Source organism: Poromitra crassiceps (genome assembly GCF_964638095.1).
Source record: "Poromitra crassiceps genome assembly, chromosome: 15".
Taxonomy (NCBI): domain Eukaryota; kingdom Metazoa; phylum Chordata; class Actinopteri; order Beryciformes; family Melamphaidae; genus Poromitra; species Poromitra crassiceps.
Window position 1 is genome coordinate 40,346,677 of NC_139634.1, and position 19,058 is coordinate 40,365,734.

At 44.4% G+C, this 19,058-nt stretch overlaps 1 protein-coding gene across 1 annotated transcript; it reads left to right on the forward strand.

Annotated features, from left to right (window-relative positions):
* Positions 1-5,845: 5,845 nt before the first annotated feature.
* Positions 5,846-19,058, forward strand: LOC310790378 (uncharacterized protein). The gene is made up of 5 exons (XM_083652060.1): positions 5,846-5,864; positions 8,025-8,570; positions 14,306-14,373; positions 14,538-14,688; positions 15,109-19,058. Exons 2-5 carry the CDS (start codon positions 8,030-8,032, stop codon positions 15,891-15,893), a joined length of 1,545 nt encoding a protein of 514 aa, XP_083508186.1. The 5' UTR covers positions 5,846-5,864; positions 8,025-8,029; the 3' UTR covers positions 15,894-19,058.

The following is a 19,058-nucleotide window of genomic DNA, read 5'->3' on the forward strand; positions in this document are numbered from 1 at the left end:
CGAGGATGATATGCCATTCACCTTGGTGACAAGAGGATACAATTATGAACTAGAGAGAATACAGAAGAGGAACTTTTGCAGAGAGTGAACAGGCAGAGAGATGCGCCTGCTGTCTAAATGCCTGGGTGCCCTGGCTGCAAACCTTATTCACCACTCCCAGGATAAATTGTGGAAAACGACCCAGACCAGAGAGGCCAGGTGACTTGTTGTCTCTAAAGTAAGTCAGTGTTTTATCTCTCTTCCTTCCTGTTTTGTAAACCGCGGCTCTGTGCTCTGTGCTGGCTTTAGCGGAGGAATATGGTGGTTGTACGGCTGGGAGAAAAAGCAGTGCCGAATGAAACTGCTGTTTTGCGGAAAAGTAAAGTGCTGAAAATTGTGAAAATAGAGCGTGCATGTACACAGATATCGATTTGTTTAGGTGGGCGTTGTTTGAGGTGGCTAAATTACGTTTTAGTTGTTGACCCCCAGTACTGAGAGAGAAAAAGCTGGTGAGGCTGCGCGAGGCTGCTCCTCTGGGTGCCGGATCTCGTTAGACACTGCGCTCAGCGTCCAGAACACTGTACCTAATTACGTTAGTGTATCAGACTAGCTGATAGGACCCAACTTCAAACAAACCGAACTATCCCTTTAACAAAGCCTCACAGGTGGGCACATCAACAGAGCTAAACACATGAGTCACCTTAACAAAGCCTCACAGGTGGGCACATCAACAGAGGTAAACACATGAGGCGCCTTAACAAAGCCTCACAGGTGGGCACATCAACAGAGGTAAACAGCTGACTGGCACTATGCCACCTGGGAACACGGAGAAGTAACCTCAGGGCATCGTTGTATGCCACTTTAAGCCTTTGCATGCTTTTCACTTTGTAATAGGACCATAGATGAGCCGTATACAAGGGGGTGACATATGCTCTGAACAGTGCACATTTTACATGTACACAACCCATAGAACATTTCCTTAAAAGCATATTAGCTTGAGCATATACGACACTGTCGTTGGATGTCACTGTCATCCCTGAGATCCTCTGAGAGGATATGTCCAAGATATTTTAACTGGGGTCATCCCTATGTTCCCCGGGTCCTATGTTCCCCGGGTCCTATGTTCCCTGCTTTTCCCAAATAGGGTCCTATGTTCCCCGCTATGTTCCCTGGGAGAGGTTAGGTTTTGGGTTAGGGTCTGGGGGAGGTTAGGTTTAGGCGTGGGGGGTGGGAGAGGTTAGGTTTTGGGTTAGGGTCTGGGGGAGGTTAGGTTTAGGGTTAGTGAAAAACGGGGAATATAGAACCCGGGGAACATAGAACCCGGGGAACATAGACATGATCCCTTTTAACTCCCTAGACACACCCAAAGCAGCATCTGAGAGATGGAACACTGGGAAAGTGGATTTCTTGTCCTCTCTGGATCTAACAAACATGATGCTCCTTTTTTTGGCATTATATGTAATGTCATGTTTATGTCATGTTCTTTGCCATACTGTGAGCATATCCTCAGTAACTGTTGTAACCCCGCAGTATATGGGCTAAGAATGACTACGTCATCTGCATACATGAGGTGATTAATAACATTCTCACCAACAATACAACCTGTTTTGCATGCATTTAGCTGACTTGAGAGGTCATCCATATATCAACATTAAATAAAAAAGGAGATAAAATTCCACCTTGACGGACCCCGTTGCACATGAGATGGGGTATATATATATATATATAATGTTTGCTGGGCTAATGTTTGCTGGGCTACTAGTATTTAGCCTTTCTGATATGGTTAAATCAGTGATTTTGTTTTATGGAGGAAAAAAGCTGGTAGCCACAGTGGGAAGTGCTACTTGGGAAATGTGGTTTGGTGCATGTGGTACCTTTTAGAGTCAGTGTGTGTAGGGGTCAATGACCCTGCTGCACAGCACCCCCCCCCCCCCCCCCCCTTCCTTCTGTACCTCTGGAGTTTCCACATTCCACACACAGCCAAGGCCATGGCTTCTTGTCCTACTCTGCCTCTGATTGGTTGGGTTTAGGCATGAGGATGATTGGTGAGTCTTAACCGATCATCCCTCCTCATGCCTAAACCCAACCAATCAGAGGCAGAGTAGGGAAGAAGCATTGGCCTTAAGGGAAGGGGAGGAATATCAGGGTAAGCCAATCAGAGGAGGAGTAGGGCGGGTCTTGACAAGAAATGTGATGCTCTCCATAATAACGCTCCTCAGAGCCGTCTTGCAACGCTGAGGGTGAGTTGTGTGGAAAAAAACTGCTGCATTCTTTCTTTGTTTTCCTGGGAAATTGAACCGTTTATGTTGTGACATTTATACATGTTTACTGTTAATACTGTTACATTACCCAGCTGTTTTGTGTTGTTTTAACATAGTAAAAAAAGTTTTGTCAACGTTTCCATTTTCTAGGCGTTGTCACTTTCTAACATTAGGCACCGTTAGCTACAGCAGGCTGCCCTGTGCCGACGTGTCAATTCTGATATGTTGCCTTGCAGAGCAGAAGGCAGCTCATGTGGGTTGTATTGTCTTCTGCAGGAGTAAATTCTAAATATTCCATTCTAAATATAGCTGAACCGTTTGGTTTGACGAGGTCAAACTATTTTTATAAGCATTCTACGAAATGTCCATGGGAAAATAAATGGCGGATGAAAATCTCTGGTACAGTGTTGAATTCCTGCTTCAACACTGTACCAGAGATTTTCATCCGCCATTTATTTTCCCAAAGTGACCACCTACATCCTTTATGTAGGCGGTCACTTTGCCTCTCTATTGCAAACATCGCACCACTCTTTATTTTATTATACTTTAAACAGTCCTCTACACTCCTTTCCATCATCTTTAGGTTAATATGACTTTCTGAAACTTCCTTGAACCGTATATGGCAGTGTTCCACTATGTCCAGATGTAACTATTTATGCTAGATTAAAAGATTAATACAAAAGTTTTAAAAAGTTAAACAAACTAGAATCAAACTGCTGACCTGCAGCACAGCAGTGCTGTAACTTACCAGGTGAGCTATCATCAATGGCTGTGTTTCCCAACAAAGAAGCTTCTTAAGGAGTTAAGAAGCTTCTTAAGGAGTTTAGAAGGCTCCAAAGAAGTGTATCCCAAACGCCTTCTTAACAGCCTTCTTAACACATCGCTAAAGAAGGCTCTTAAGAAGCATCTTAACTGGAGCTGTCCAAAATCTCGATGTGAGAGGTCCTCTGCGGCCCACTAGATGGCACTCTGAGCCCACCAGTGGGCCACGACCAAGTGGTTGAGAAACACTGTTGTAGAATAACCTAATCGTGGTCATGTTAAACAAGAACTTCTTCTATTAAACATTATTTATTTCAGACATGGACTGCAGTTCAAATTGCTTTATATACACAGCATACAACAAAATTGCGAGAAACACTACAGAATTTAAGCGACATTGGGTTCTGTGAAAGGTGCTATATAAATCCACAACATTCTTATTATAAAAGGAATCCATTCTGATTAGAGGAATATAGCCTATGGTAAAACATTTAAAACACAAGTAACCATACATAGAGGGGAGATTTTCAAGTGTTCCCCAATTTTAAACACTAAAGGGTGCATGAAAGAAAGGAAAAAGGGAAAAACACAAGAGGAACAGTGGACACAAGTATCTCCTTTTGCCTGACGCGGCTGGATCTGCCAGTGTTTCGTCATTAAGAAGGTGTTAAGAATGCCATTACAAAACCTTCTTAACGAAAGATCATCTTAGTGCTAAGAAGCTTTTGGGAAACGCAGCCTTCTTAACGAATGATAATTTTAGGCTAAGAAGCAATCGGGAAACGCGTTGGCTTCGTTGGCTTCTTACGGGAGCCTTAAGAAGGGTAAAATAAGCTTCTTAGCGCTAAGAAGCTTTTGGCAAACGCAGGCCTTTGTAACAAAAGATCATCTTAGGCTAAGAAGCAATTGGGAAACGCGTTTGCTTCTTAAGGGGGCCTTAAGAAGGGTTTAAGAAGCTTCTTAGCACTAAGAAGCGTTTGGGAAACGCAGCCATTGTCAGTGGAGTCGGGACAGTTTAAAACGCAAAACACAATTTATTCACATTTAAACCTTAATCTGGAAGAATAGTGTAGCGTGCACACCAGCAGTAACGTTAAAGGAGAATTCAGTTTTTTTACACCCTGGATCTTATTTCCAGCTTTAAATATGATGTTTAAGTCACCCTGACAACTTCGGTTTGATTAGCATCAACAGATACGTGATCAGTTCTGAACTGTGACCTGAAAATGAGGAAAACAGGGCATCTGAAATCATTGTATTTCTGTCATGTCAAAAGCTTATTTTAAGACACAGCGCCTCAAATTCTTATTATATCATATAGAGAGAACATGAATTAGCGATGTAACATACTGCTGTCAGCCTGCTCTGTTTGCTGTCCGTTACATAGATAGCAGCTCCCGCTGTATCTCCCGCAGCTGTTTGTAATCCATAATTGAATTCAAATGAATCGTCCATAATCTTGAAATCAGATAATATCTGCTAGGCTAGGCTGCTACACAACAAACTGAGTCAACTATGACCTGCCCAGGATGTGCTCCTCTTCTTCTTCTGTGCTTCTCTTCTTATTCTGTTACCAAACAGAAGATATAAGATATCTATGATATAATAAGCACATGGGTGGAGTTAATTGGGGGCCAGGGGGGCCAGGCCCCCAGTAGCCCCTCCTCTGGAATAGGGGGGGAAAAACAGTAAACACAACTCTAAATGTAATCCACAGTAATGCAACATAATCTACCGCAGCAGCAGCCATCATAACTGTGTACAACAGGGATACTCAACTTGCTTTGCCCGAGGGCCACTTTTGTGAAATGACAAGAGGCAAGGGGCCAGTTAATAAACAAACAATCATTTTTTCTGTAGCGGATTGTAGATTTTTTGTGTGTCAGCCAGAGTTTAGTCTGACAATGTTGTGCACCGGATAGTTAGGTTAAGTAAATACATAAGTGCCTGGGTAGCAAGCAGACGGCGGTATTTGACAATTTAGCTGGAGCTCAGTCAAACTTTATTTCATGCTAGTTTTTATTGTGAGTTAGATTCCAATTCACAATGAAAACTAACGTGAAATTATTAGAAAATGGTCGGGGGGAAGGCCACTCTGCACCTGCCGCATCTGGCCCCCGGGCCACAAGTTGAGTAGCACTGGTGTACAGCAATAACGATCTGACATCTGACATCTTGTTTAATTGAGTTATTGACATGGGAATAAATGATGAGTAATCCAGAACAACAAAGTGTTGAAAATACCATGATTATGTTGTTAAATGTATGAAATGCATAAATTAACTTTCAAATGAACTTTTGTTTTTGTCTTTGTAGATAATATGGCTCAAACCCCATATGAGGCTGTTCTCCCTGAGACTCAGGTGTGCAGCTCTCTGACTCCTAACAGACCTACTGCTCCATCACATCGACTGGACAGCAAGACTCAGGATACAGATAAAGGCAAAAAGCCACAAAAGGAGGAGGCTTCTAGTTCTCTGAATGGAGTGAAAAAGGCAGTGGTCGTCTTGAGCAGACTATCTGAGCAGACCATACGTAGTGCTCTACATCTACCAATGTCTCAGCTGGACAACAGTGAAGAGGAGGACCTGAGCATCTGTGACTCTGACACACAGTGGGAACCTAAAGATGACTTGAGTGATTCTGATTGGTCCATCTTAAGCTCAGAGACTAAGTCAAACAAGAAGAGAGGAACACATCGGAAAACTAGAGAGTTCACCACGAATGATCCAACAAAAACATCTAAACCACGAGCAAACACTGATGCCAAAAGGAACGCCACGACCACACCACAAGGAAACATGAATGTTGTGAAGAAAAGAGCTAAACAAACAACTGCCAGAGTGCAAAAGACAAACAAAGGTAACCTTCCAGCTCTTTCAGTTTTTGAGTGATAGAGTCCACTACAGCCATAGATATCATATTACTATAGATACATCACTACAGCTGTACCTGAAAACTATTCCTTATGTTTAGACATCACTCCTGCTGCTCAACGTGATTTCAGTGGGCAGGACAATTCTGGTCAAATATTACATATCAATCAATTAATCAATCAATCAATCAGCCAATCAATAGATTGGCCGATACCGATAACCGATATTAACAATGCTGTTATGGCCGATAACCGATATTTGCCGATGCCGATGATCTGTATAAAAACACGTTATATGATCATCAAATTGTGTACATATGGAAAAACACATGTAAACACAGTGAATTTGAAAAGGTCATGCATTTCTTTATTTCCAAAACATGTGGAAAAGCCCATAAATCATAGATTCACCACATTGTTTTTTCTCAATGTGAAATTTTTGGCTTATACCGATAACCGATATTAACATTGCAACATCGGACTGATGCCGATATGTTAAAAAATGACTAACCGATATGATTGCCGATATATTGTGCATCCCTATTTTTTATGTATATAGTGCCAAATCAGAATAAGAGCTATCAAGGTGCTTTTTAAATAGAGCAGGTAGAAGACCAGGGGCCCTACCTTTGCAAAAGCGGTAATTTAACATTTGCGCTCGTTTAACGCCGCGTGCAATGCAAATTGGGGGCGTCCGTGCACAAGAACTTGCCTGTTATAATTGTACTGGACATAGGCGTGCCACATGCCAAACAAGGCGTTTCAGCGCAAAAATGTGGGATAGATGGCGTTATCCTATCATCAGCAGCTCGCAATTACTTTGCGCTAAGAGCTTTGAAAAGCACCTCTTATGCGCTAAATACCTTGCTGCGCTTGAGCGCACCATAATTTCCGTGCTGCGCAGCACAGTGCAAAGAAAAAATCCTTTTGGATATGTCATTATATGCACAGCCTTGCCACGCCAGGACATCAAATTCTGCTGCTAAAATTGGGTATTAGCAGATAATTCAGTGAGGCCATCAACTATAACTCACTGATAAACTTTTATCACATCGTAAAGAGGAAAATGAATTAAGAAAACTTGTTGGACACTGGACATAGGCTATTCACCTTCACCTATCCCATAACCCGGAGGGTCGTTGGCACCACAGACAATCTGTCAATAAGCTCTCTCCATCTCTCTCTGTCCTCGGCACGAGTGAGTCCACTCTATTACGCATGGAGAGAATTACAGCATATTGCATGCCTCGCTCAAACAGCGATCGCCAGACGGGAATCTGATTGGTTTTAATTGACGTAATGCCCAGGCATTGCTGGCCACACCTGTGAATAATTCTGGTACTAAGACCGCCCAAATCCTGTTTGCGCTGGTATTCTGGGGGCGCAGATGATTTGGCACGGCTCTAATTTGCGCCTGCGGCAGGTGAAGTGAACGTTTCAGCATCCCCGCCGAGAATTGCATCCCCACCATATTTCGAGGTGTTTTAACTGAGAAAACAGGGAGGTCACATCTACCCAGACAATTATATCACTTTTAAACATTTCATTTACAAACAAACAAACAAACATACAAACAAACAAACAAACAAACAAACGCCAATAATCATCTCACATCTCACAACTTGTTTAATTGAGTTGCTGTATACGCGCTGAATCCTCCTAAAACCAGAATAATACTGGAATAACCCAGATGTCTTAATCGAAAAATGCTAAATTCGGAAAAAGGGGAAATTTGGAAAATGCAACTGCTGTTTACATGACCCTTATCAAATTCAGAATATTGTCATTTTCCGAATAATAGTGGAATATTGTGTGCATGTAAACGTAGTCATTGTGTGTGAATGTGTTGAATGTATGCTTTTTCTATATGTTTGTATACTGTATTATGTTTCTGTTGTTTGTATTACATGTTTTTTATGCTATGGACTCTTGGAATAATAGTCCAATAGGGCTAAAAGAGATACAAACAAACAAACAAAACCAAAAATCATCTGACATCTCACATCTTGTTTAATTGAGTTATTGACATGGGAATAAATGATGAGTAATCCATAACAACAAAGTGTTGAAAATAGCATGATTATGTTGTTAAATGTATGAAATGTATCAATTAACTTTCAAATGAACTTTTGTTTTTGTCTTTGTAGATAATATGGCTCAAACCCCATATGAGGCTGTTCTCCCTGAGACTCAGGTCTGCAGCTCTCTGACTCCTAACAGACCTACTGCTCCATCACATCGACTGGACAGCAAGACTCAGGATACAGATAAAGGCAAAAAGCCACAAAAGGAGGAGGCTTCTAGTTCTCTGAATGGAGTGAAAAAGGCAGTGGTCGTCTTGAGCAGACTATCTGAGCAGACCATACGTAGTGCTCTTCATCTACTAATGCCTCAGCTGGACAACAGTGAAGAGGAGGACCTGAGCATCTGTGACTCTGACACACAGTGGGAACCTAAATATGACTTGAGTGATTCTGATTGGTCCATCTTAAGCTCAGAGACTAAGTCAAACAAGAAGAGAGGAACGCATCGGAAAACTAGAAAGTTCACCACGAATGATCCAACAAAAACATCTAAACCACGAGCAAACACTGACGCCAAAAGGAACGCCACGACCACACCACAAGGAAACACTGATGTTGTGAAGGAAAGAGCTAAACGAACAACTGCCACAGTGCAAAAGACAAACAAAGGTAACCTTCCAGCTCTTTCAGTTTTTGAGTATAGAGTCCACTACACCCATAGATATCATATTACTATAGATACATCACTACAGCTGTACCTGAAAATTATTCCTTATGTTTACACATCACTCCTGCTGCTCAACGTGATTTCAGTGGGCAGGACAATTCTGGTCAAATATTACATATCAATCAATTAATCAATCAATCAATCAGCCAATCAATACTGTAGATTGGCCGATACCGATAACCGATATTAACAATGCTGTTATGGCCGATAACCGATATTTGCCGATGCCGATGATCTGTATAAAAACACGTTATATGATCATCAAATTGTGTACATATGGAAAAACACATGTAAACATAGTGAATATGAAAAAGTCATGCATTTCTTTATTTCCAAAACATGTGGAAAAGCCCATAAATCATAGATTCACCGCATTGTTTCTTCTCAATGTGAAAATGTTGGCTTATACCGATAACCGATATTAACATTGCAACATCGGACCGATGCCAATATGTTAAAAAATGACTAAGCGATATGATTGCCGATATATTGTGCATCCCTATTTTTTATGTATATAGTGCCAAATCAGAATAAGAGCTATCTCAAGGTGCTTTTTAAATAGAGCAGGTAGAAGACCAGGTGACCCTATCTTTGCAAAAGCGGTAATTTAGCATTTGCGCTCGTTTAACGCCGCGTGCAATGCAAATTGGGGGCATCCGTGCACAAGAGCTTGCCTGTTATAATTGTACTGGACATAGGCGTGCCACATGCCAAACAAGGCGTTTCAGCGCAAAAATGTGGGATAGATGGCGTTATCCTATCATCAGCAGCTCGCAATTACTTTGCGCTAAGAGCTTTGAAAAGCACCTCTTATGCGCTAAATACTGTAGTAATCCCATAAAGCCGCCGAAGAGTCAGGTTCGTACGTAGCTGACGCTCTCCCGTTCACGTTCCCCCTTCCCCCAGCCAATCACAGGTGAACCCCTATCTTCCACCACACCCACTGGCTGGTATGCTGCCTTTACGTATACCCCCGTAAATCCCCACAGACATGTCAACCCCAGACTAACGTGACAACTAGACAAACCCATGTTTACTGACAAACCCACATCGCTACACAGCCCCCCCTTTTAAACAAACACTTGTCCCAAGTGGCACAGTAAACATGCACAACAACATCAACATTTTTTCCCCAATATCTTTTTTTCCCATCCCCACATTAAATTCTAATTCCCCACAACAGTCTTTTCTTTTCTTTTTTTTCACACACCATCATCTACATCATTGACATTTTCAATTTAACATTCCCATTCCTTTAAATTCTACACACATTTCTATCCCCCCTTTCAAAGCTTCTGTCCCATCTGAAGCACTCTAGTCCCTCCCAACCCCCAGTGGGGTTAGTCCTTCGCAGGGTGACTCTCTTCGGTCCCCCCTCTGTGCCCTACAGTCATCACATGCACTGCAGTAGCTCCGCACGTCCCCCTTGTGTTTGCCCCACCAATGTACGAACACGGTGGAGTGTCTCTTCAGCTCCGAAATGACCGGATCCGGGGGGACTGGATCTGGGGGCCCTATGTGCCCACCGTAGCACCAATCCCCGCAGGTAGCTGGGTACAACCGCCTGGAACCCCCTTTTCCCTCCCCCCCCTTTCCTCTCCAAAATCCCATCTACATCCAGACGCAGGTCGGTAAACATCTCCCACAGTCCCCTCGTGGCCCCGGAACACATGCAAATCTCCTCCACAGGGGGCCGGCGTCCGGCCGCCACCCACGCGAGCACCGGACCGATGTCAGCGTCCTCCTCCTGCCTGTAGTTCCACTCATCCACGTCGACATCCATGATGGTCACGTCGTTGTCCGTCAGGTCCACGTCTACACAGTACTCCTCTTCCTCCGCCTCTTGCACGCGCTCGTCCTCCCGTCCCCCTCCCCCAGGGGGCGGCGTGTTCAGGGCAGCAGGGAGAACACAACCGGCCGCGATCTCCACCTCGGCCTCCTTCACAGCCACCGTGGGGGGTGTGGAGCAGTCAGGTTGGGCTGGCTCCTCCAGCGTTGACCCCTCTCGCTCACCCGGAGACACGAGCGTTGCTCTCCCGACTGTAACAGCGTTGCAGATGATGTCCTCTACCGTGGGGGTTGCAGAACAGCTAGGCTCCTCCGGCGTTAGCAACACCCGTCCATCTGGACACACAGCCCACACTCTCTTGACCTGAATAACCGGCTCTGCACTGCTCCGCTGCTCCGCTGCCTGTTGCTCCGGCTGCTCCCCCGGCTGTGTGTCTCCTCCATCCCCCAAAGTCTCAGTGCACTCTCTGGCTAAGTGCTCAGGTGAACGGCAACTCCATCAGAGTCTCACCTGCCCGCCGCCGGCACGTCTCTCCTCTCCCGCTGTCCTCCGGTCTCCGACAGCCTCTTGACACTCCCTGGCTAGATGTCCAAACGCACCGCATGACCAGCAGACACCCGGGCGCCCCCAGTACCGTTGCTCCGCGTACCTGGTTTCCCCCGAAGGAACGCTGTGACACCACCTCGCCAGATGACCCTGTGCTCCACAAGTCCAACACAGTCTCTGCGGCTCCTCCGTCTGCCGTTCTCCGAGCTGCGTGGCCCCCCTCAGTAGCTTCATAAGCACCTCTGCCCAGGCAGGCGTCGCCTCCAACAGCCGTTTGATCCCCTGCATCAGGCGGGCCTCCACGCCGGCAAGCACCGCGCTGTACTTCTGCTCCAGGCGGGCCTCCATGCCGGCCAGTACCGAGCTGAACTCTGGAGTCGGTAGCTCCTTTTCCCCCCCGTCCAACGACGAGGGTCCACCAACGCGCGCCATGCCACGTGGTGTTTGTAGTGTTAGCAGACACAGCTAATCGTATCAGCTAGCAGACACAGCTAGTCTCGTACCAGTTAGCAGACACAGCTAACCTCTTAGCAGTTAGCAGACACAGCTAACCTTTTAGCAGCTAGCAGACACAGCTAGCCGCCCACGCCTGGCCGATCCTCCAAGGCGTTAATTTTCACTCTGTAGCTTCCTCTTCCTCGACCTTCCTCCGCGCCGTCTCCTCACACGCCAACTGTAGCACTCAAGCCGACCTACTTGAGGGAAATCCAGCCCAATTAGCTTGCAGCTGGCTGGAACCTCCGCGGCGAGCTGTAACAGTCCGTGTTCAACGTTAGCACCTCAGCTAACTACTCGAGGCGATTCCAGCTCAGTTAGCTTGCAGCTAGCTGGAACCTCGTGCGAGACGAGCGACCAAAGTTCGTAGTTACACTTCTGGACACCAATGTAGTAATCCCACAAAGCCGCCGAAGAGTCAGGTTCTTGTCACCGCACTTTATTGTGGATCGCTATAACCAGGGACCACTGTCAGCCGTGGTCCACGCCAAAACCAACACCCCACAACACACACCCAAACCCAGCTAGCTTCTCCTAGCTCCGCAGCTCCCAACACACACACAGCCTTCCCTCAGCTTCCCACATCAACAACCACGAGCTGACGCTCTCCCGTTCACGTTCCTCCTTCCCCCAGCCAATCACAGGTGAACCCCTATCTTCCACCACACCCACTGGCTGGTATGCTGCCTTTACGTATACCCCCGTAAATCCCCACAGACATGTCAACCCCAGAATAACGTGACAACTAGACAAACCCATGTTTACTGACAAACCCACATCGCTACAATACCTTGCTGCGCTTGAGCGCACCATAATTTCCGTGCTGCGCAGCGCAGTGCAAAGAAAAAATCCTTTTGGATATGTCATTATATGCACAGCCTTGCCACGCCAGGACATCAAATTCTGCTGCTAAATTTGGGTATTATCAGATAATTCAGTGAGGCCATCAACTATAACTCACTGATAAACTTTTATCACATCGCAAAGAGGGAAATGAATTAAGAAAACTTGTTGGACACTGGACATAGGCTATTTACTGTCACCTATCCTATAACCCGGAGGGTCGTTGGCACCACAGACGATCTGTCAATAAGCTCTCTCCATCTCTCTCTGTCCTCGGCACGAGTGAGTCCACTCTATTACGCATGGAGAGAATTACAGCATATTGCATGCCTTGCGCAAACAAGGCATGCACAAAGACTGGAATCTGATTGGTTCTGATTGACGTAATGCACAGGCATTGCCTGGCCACACCTGTGAATATTTTAAACAGTTATATTTCTGTATAAATCATTACAATATGCTCCCGTGAGGTGGGGATGCATGTAGCTGCTGCCGGGGCGGCGGTGCAAAACTCGTCATAACACCTCGACATTGGCGCAAGGCAGACTACTATCTTCCCTGCCTTAAGGCACACACAATAGGTGCACAAGCACAAATAGAGAATATTGTTATATTATTGTTATATTATATATTATTGGGATATACTGTACCAAGATAGGGCCCCAGGCTCTTTATTTTAGACCCAACAATTGAAATGTATTAAGTTAACCTACCGTTCAAAAACACTTTGAATACAATTTCAAAACAAAACCTACCGTTCATCAATTATGAACATCATGTATCACTGTTTTGTAGGTAGAGAGATGGTAAATGGTAAATGGTAAAGGGCCTGCATTTATATAGCGCTTTTATCCAAAGCGCTTTACAATCAGTAGATAGTCTACATTCACCCATTCATACACCAATGGCGGCAGGCTACCACGCAGGGTGCCTACACACCATCGGGAGCAAGGAGGGTTAAGGGTCTTGCCCAAGGACACAACGACAGCAGCTGGGAGGGAGCGGGGATCGAACCGCCAACCCTTGCGTCATTGGCCGACCCGCTCTACCTCCTGAGCTAAAGCCGCCCCTAAGAGATAACAGACTGGCTGTATTGTAGGTAGAGAGATAACAGACTGTGTTGTAGGTAGAGAGATACCAGACTGTCTGTATTGTAGGTAGAGAGATAACAGACGGCCTGTATTGTAGGTAGAGAGATAACAGACTGTGTTGTAGGTAGAGAGATAACAGACTATCTGTATTGTAGGTAGAGAGATAACAGACTGTGTTGTAGGTAGAGAGATAACAGACTGTCTGTATTGTAGGTAGAGAGATAACAGACGGCCTGTATTGTAGGAAGCTTACAGTACAGTATATCCACTACAATAAAATAGACAACACCACTGTGTACACTGTAACTTTACCTGTGGGTATATATAGGTCATTCTATATGTTGCAGGTATTTGTCTTTGTCCATTAGGAATAGGAAATGATGTTGTAGTATTTGAAATATGTTGTATTTGCATTGAGTGTACTGTTATGTAGTTTCATACTTCAGAGTTTAGGACTTGTATGTGGTACATTGGTGTGTATGTAGTGTAACTGATTGAATGATTGGGTGGTATGCATTATTATCAGTATAGTGTTGTGTGTGTTATGTCATCAATGTGTGTGAATGTGTTGAATGTATGCTTTTTCTATATGTTTGTATACTGTATTCTGTTTCTGTTGTTTACATTACATGTTTTTTTATGCTATGGACTCTTGGAAGAATAGTCCAATAGGGCTAAAAGAGATCCAAACAAACAAACAAACAAACAAACACCAATAATCATCTGACATTTGACATCTTGTTTAATTGAGTTATTGACATGGGAATAAATGATGAGTAATTGTTGAAAATAGGTTTTAGTCTTCAGAGAACTGCTTGGATCCCACAATCACTGCTTGCAGCTACATTCTTCTTCTTAGTATTATTATTGATTTTGTGGGTGTTCCCTGTCTTCATCTATCTCTGTTTCTCAGAGCTGATTGACTGGAAGAGACATCTAGCAGAGGAGAGGAACACTGTCAAGATGAATTCTTCAGAAGAGGTGAGGAGAAAAACATCACTGTTGTGTCACTGATGTTCCAACGCACGCACGCGCACACACACACGCACGCACGCACGCACGCACGCACACACACACACACACACACACACACACACACACACACAGTCTCTGTGTCCTGATTCTTTCTTTATATCTCTTTATAGAAACAGAGAGACACCAGTGGACCCAGACGTCACCGCTGTGATCAGTGTGACAAAACATTCACAAGACTTCATTTGTTAAAGCATCAGAGAGTTCACTCAGGAGAGAAGCCTTACTCCTGTCAGGAGTGTGGGAGCTGTTTCAGTCGGTTAGGTAGTCTAAAAACACACCAACGCATTCACACAGGAGTTAAACCCTACAGCTGTGACCAATGTGGGAGCAGCTTCAGTCTGTTACATCACCTAAGAGGACATCAACGCATTCACACTGGAGTTAAACCCTACAGCTGTGACCAATGTGAGAGCAGGTTCAGTCTCTTAGGTAGCCTAAAAACACACCAACGCATTCACACTGGAGTTAAACCCTACAGCTGTGACCAATGTGGGAGCAGCTTCAGTCAGTTAGGTAACCTAAGAAGACACCAACACATTCACACTGGAGATAAACCCTACAGCTGTGACCAATGTGGGAGCAGCTTCAGTCTGTTAAGTAACCTAACAAGTCACCAACACATTCACATTGGAGATAAACCCTACAGCTGTGACCAATGTGGGAGCAGGTTCAGTGAGTTAGGTAGCCTAAAAAGACACCAACGCATTCACACTGGAGTTAAACCCTACAGCTGTGACCAATGTGGGAGCAGCTTCAGTCAATTAGGTAGCCTAAAATCACACCAACGCATTCACACTGGAGTTAAACCCTACAGCTGTGAGCAATGTGGGAGCAGCTTCAGTCAGTTAGGTAGCCTAAAAACACACCAACGCATTCACACTGGATTTAAACCCTACAGCTGTGACCAATGTGGGAGCAGGTTCAGTCGGTTAGGTCACCTAAAAACACACCAACGCATTCACACTGGAGTTAAACCCTACAGCTGTGACCAATGTGGGAGCAGCTTCAGTGAGTTAGGTAGCCTAAAAAGACACCAACGCATTCACACTGGAGCGAAACCCTACAGCTGTGACCAATGTGGGAGCAGCTTCAGTCACTTAGGTAACCTAAAAAGACACCAACACATTCACACTGGAGTTAAACCCTACAGCTGTGACCAATGTGGAAGCAGCTTCAGTGAGTTAGGTAGCCTAAAAACACATCAACGCATTCACACTGGAGCTAAACCCTACAGCTGTGACAAATGTGGGAGCAGTTTCAGTCAGTTAGGTCACCTAAAAAGACACCAACGCATTCACACTGGAGCTAAACCCTACAGCTGTGACCAATGTGGGAGCAGGTTCAGTCTGTTAGGTAGCCTAACAACACACCAACGCATTCACACTGGAGTTAAACCCTTCTACTGTGTCCGCTGTAAGAAAATGTTCAGACACTCAAGTACTTTGAAGAAACATCACTGCATCTAACCTGCTGAAGAGCGCCTCCACTGTTCAGAATCAGAATCAGAATCAGAATCAGAAAGACTTTAATGATCCCCGGGGGGAAATTGGGACAAGTTACAGTAGCTCGCTCACAGAACACACATAGCATAAAATAGACAGTAGTAAATGCAATATAAGCAAATAAGCAGAAAAACACAACATAGCATAGAATAACTAGTAAATGCGATAGAAGCGAAAAATAAGTAGAATGTCAGTAGCAAAATACAATTCGTAGAGTAAGTATACATTCCGTGTCAATTATCATTATTGCACCCTGGCCTTATATTAAGTCGGCTTGCCCTATACGTTACACGTGGCTCAGCCATGCTCAGTTAACCTATCGGCTGGCTCAGTCTCAGGGAGACTGAGCGTCTCCGAGGTGCTGTTTTAAGAGAGGCATTAAATAGACCAATGGCCACAGGCAGGAATGATTTCCTGTGCCTCTCCGTATTGCATCTAGGTGGAATCAGTCTCTCACTGAACGTACTCCTGTGTTTGACTAGCACGCCGTGGAGTGGGTGCGAGTCATTGTTCATGATGGAGCGTAGCCTGGACAACATTCTCTTCTCTGACACCGCAGTCAGAGAGCCCAGATCCAGCCCCACAATGTCCCTGGCCTTACGGATCAGTTTGTTGAGTCTGTTAGCATCCGCTGCCTTCAGCCTGCTGCCCCAGCACACAATAGCATACAGGAAGGCACTAGCCACTACCGACTCATAGAACATCCTGAGCATGGTCCGGCAGACGTTGAAGGACCTCAGCCGTCTCAGAAAGTAGAGACGGCTTTGCCCCTTCTTGTAGAGTGCATCAGAGTTCTTAGCCCAGTCTAGTTTATTGTCAATGTACACTCCAAGGTACGCAGTGGGAACAAGCAATATGACATTATGTGATACTCAACTTGCGGCCGGGGGTTAATTTTCTTTTTCGAGAACCCCTTGTTAATTTGTTTGGGAACAAGATTAAGAACAGATTTGAGAACTGAATTGAAGTGAACAAACTTATTTTCTAACTTTTATTCTTAAGAAGCAAATTGACTGTGGCAAGTATAGCAGAGTGGCAATGCTTGAGCTACAAAAAGCATTCAACACTGTCAATCACCAAATCTTACTATGTAAACTGAAGGCAATAGGAGGCACTGGATTGGATACAGTCATACCTCTCTGACAGAGTACAAAGAGTAGAAGTAGGAGGAGTAACTCTGAGCCCAAAAACCTCACCTGTGGGGTCCCCCAAGGAAGGTCCTTTATCATGTTTGTTGTACATTAATGACATGGAATCTGCTTGTTCATGTCCTTTATTTCTGTACGCAGATGATTCCACCTTGTTGGTAACCTGAGAGTGCTTAGAATCAGTTAGATCATCATTTAGCAAACAGCTTCATGTAGCTTGTGGTTATGCAACAATAAGCTATCCTGCACTTAGGAAGATCTGAATGTATTGTTTTTTGAAGAAAACATAAATTAAGGGACCAACCCAGTTTTTGGGTAGAATGTAATGGTGCTAAGTTACAGGAAAAGTGTTGTGTAACATATCTGGGAAGTCATTGGATCAGTGTGTGATGAGTGAGGCTGTGTCCCTCTCTGTCATTGGGAAAATACCCTCAAGGACAAAGTATTTGATAAGAATATCTCAATTCCTTGACAAGAAGACCATGAGGCTTTTAGCTATGTCTTTAATTCAAGTCACTATGTATGACTACACCTGTATATCCTGGTACAGTGGTTTAAGGTCGCTTTCACATATAAGCTGTTGAAGTCCACTTTAACCGCGCCAGAGTTTGTTTCCTCAGATAGTGCGCTTCATTTGGGGTGGTGCGAAGGTGCAAATTAACTCTTGGGCGTAACAAACAAACAAACTCTGGTCCGCTTGAAAACGTGGGTCTCGGTTCGCTTCCAAGTGAACCCTGGCGTGGTTCGTTTGTTGTGTGAAAGCAAACTGGACTAAACACAAGAGCACCAGTACATCTGATGCATTCATGCAGTGCATCATGAGTAGAAGACGGTAGAAGGGAGCAAACACTGCGGCGTGCACACGTGTACAGTACCTGCGCGCAGCGCATCGTGATGTACGTCGTCATAACAACAACACATCGTTTCTCAACAGCTGGCAATTGCTGATCTCCTTCGGTACGTAGGCTACTCGCCTCATCTGCAGAATGAAATGTTCAACAGCTCGCTGCCTCATCTGCTGCTCATATTGGGCACATTCTTGTCAAATATTTATTTGATAGTAACACCAAAGTAAAACCAGAAATCCCAATATCGCAGGTGTTGTTGCTCCATGGTTTGTGTTTTGCGGAAGAAGAGAGATTTCCCTTCTCTCTTCTGTCCAATAGATGAGTGACTGTTTCAACCACGTGACATTGTTTAGAAAGTTTGGTGCTTGTGACAAATTGATGTGTGAAAGCGAACCGAACCAAATGAAAAATGCAACAATGTTGCAACTTCACCCCCCGAATCGCACCGAGTCCACCAGCTTATATGAAAGCGACAGGCTTCAAAAAGCTAAAAACAAACTACCGTAATGAGGGTTATTTCTTTCTAAGTCCAAGAATGCACATTTGCCCAATTCATTAGAGTAATTAGCTCACCGTTGAAAGTAGAGTTCAACAGTTAAAATGCATCATGGTGTATAAAATATTGCATGACCTTTGTCCACATTACTTTACTAAGTATTTTCAGTTTGTTCGGGACACTCATGGCCTGAACACGAGAGCTAGTGTAGCGGACTTGAAAATACTTAATTTAAAAAGCAAGGTGGGGAGAAGTAGGCTACATTCCTCTATGGGGGGGGGGGTGGAACAAGATCCCGAACAAGATTAAGTCTGAGAATTCTTTGAGCGGTTTTAAGAACCTTCTGAAATAATTCCTGCTGAGTAAGCTAGAGGAGCGTAACTGAGCCTTTTGTTAACTTGGTTTCTGAACTTGTGTTGCTTGTATCTCTTGTTTCTTTTTATTCCTGATTGATCTGTATGTTTATTTGATGTCATGTGTTACTGTTACTTAATGTGTTACTGTTACTTAATCTGTTACTGTGTGTCCTGTTTTTTAAGACCAGGGACCATGTTGGAAATAAGTGTCTGCGCTTTTACATGTATATCCCTTGGATTTTGCTATATTTTATATCCATAATAAAATCAATCAATCTATC

Excerpts from the sequence above, each read along its gene's own strand:
- LOC310790378 (XM_083652060.1), top strand. The coding sequence starts at position 8,030 with ATGGCTCAAACCCCATATGAGGCTGTTCTCCCTGAGACTCAGGTCTGC. Across the intron at positions 8,571-14,305 it reads AGTGCAAAAGACAAACAAAG|AGCTGATTGACTGGAAGAGA; the intron begins GTAACCTTCCAG and ends TCTGTTTCTCAG. Across the intron at positions 14,374-14,537 it reads AGATGAATTCTTCAGAAGAG|AAACAGAGAGACACCAGTGG; the intron begins GTGAGGAGAAAA and ends ATCTCTTTATAG.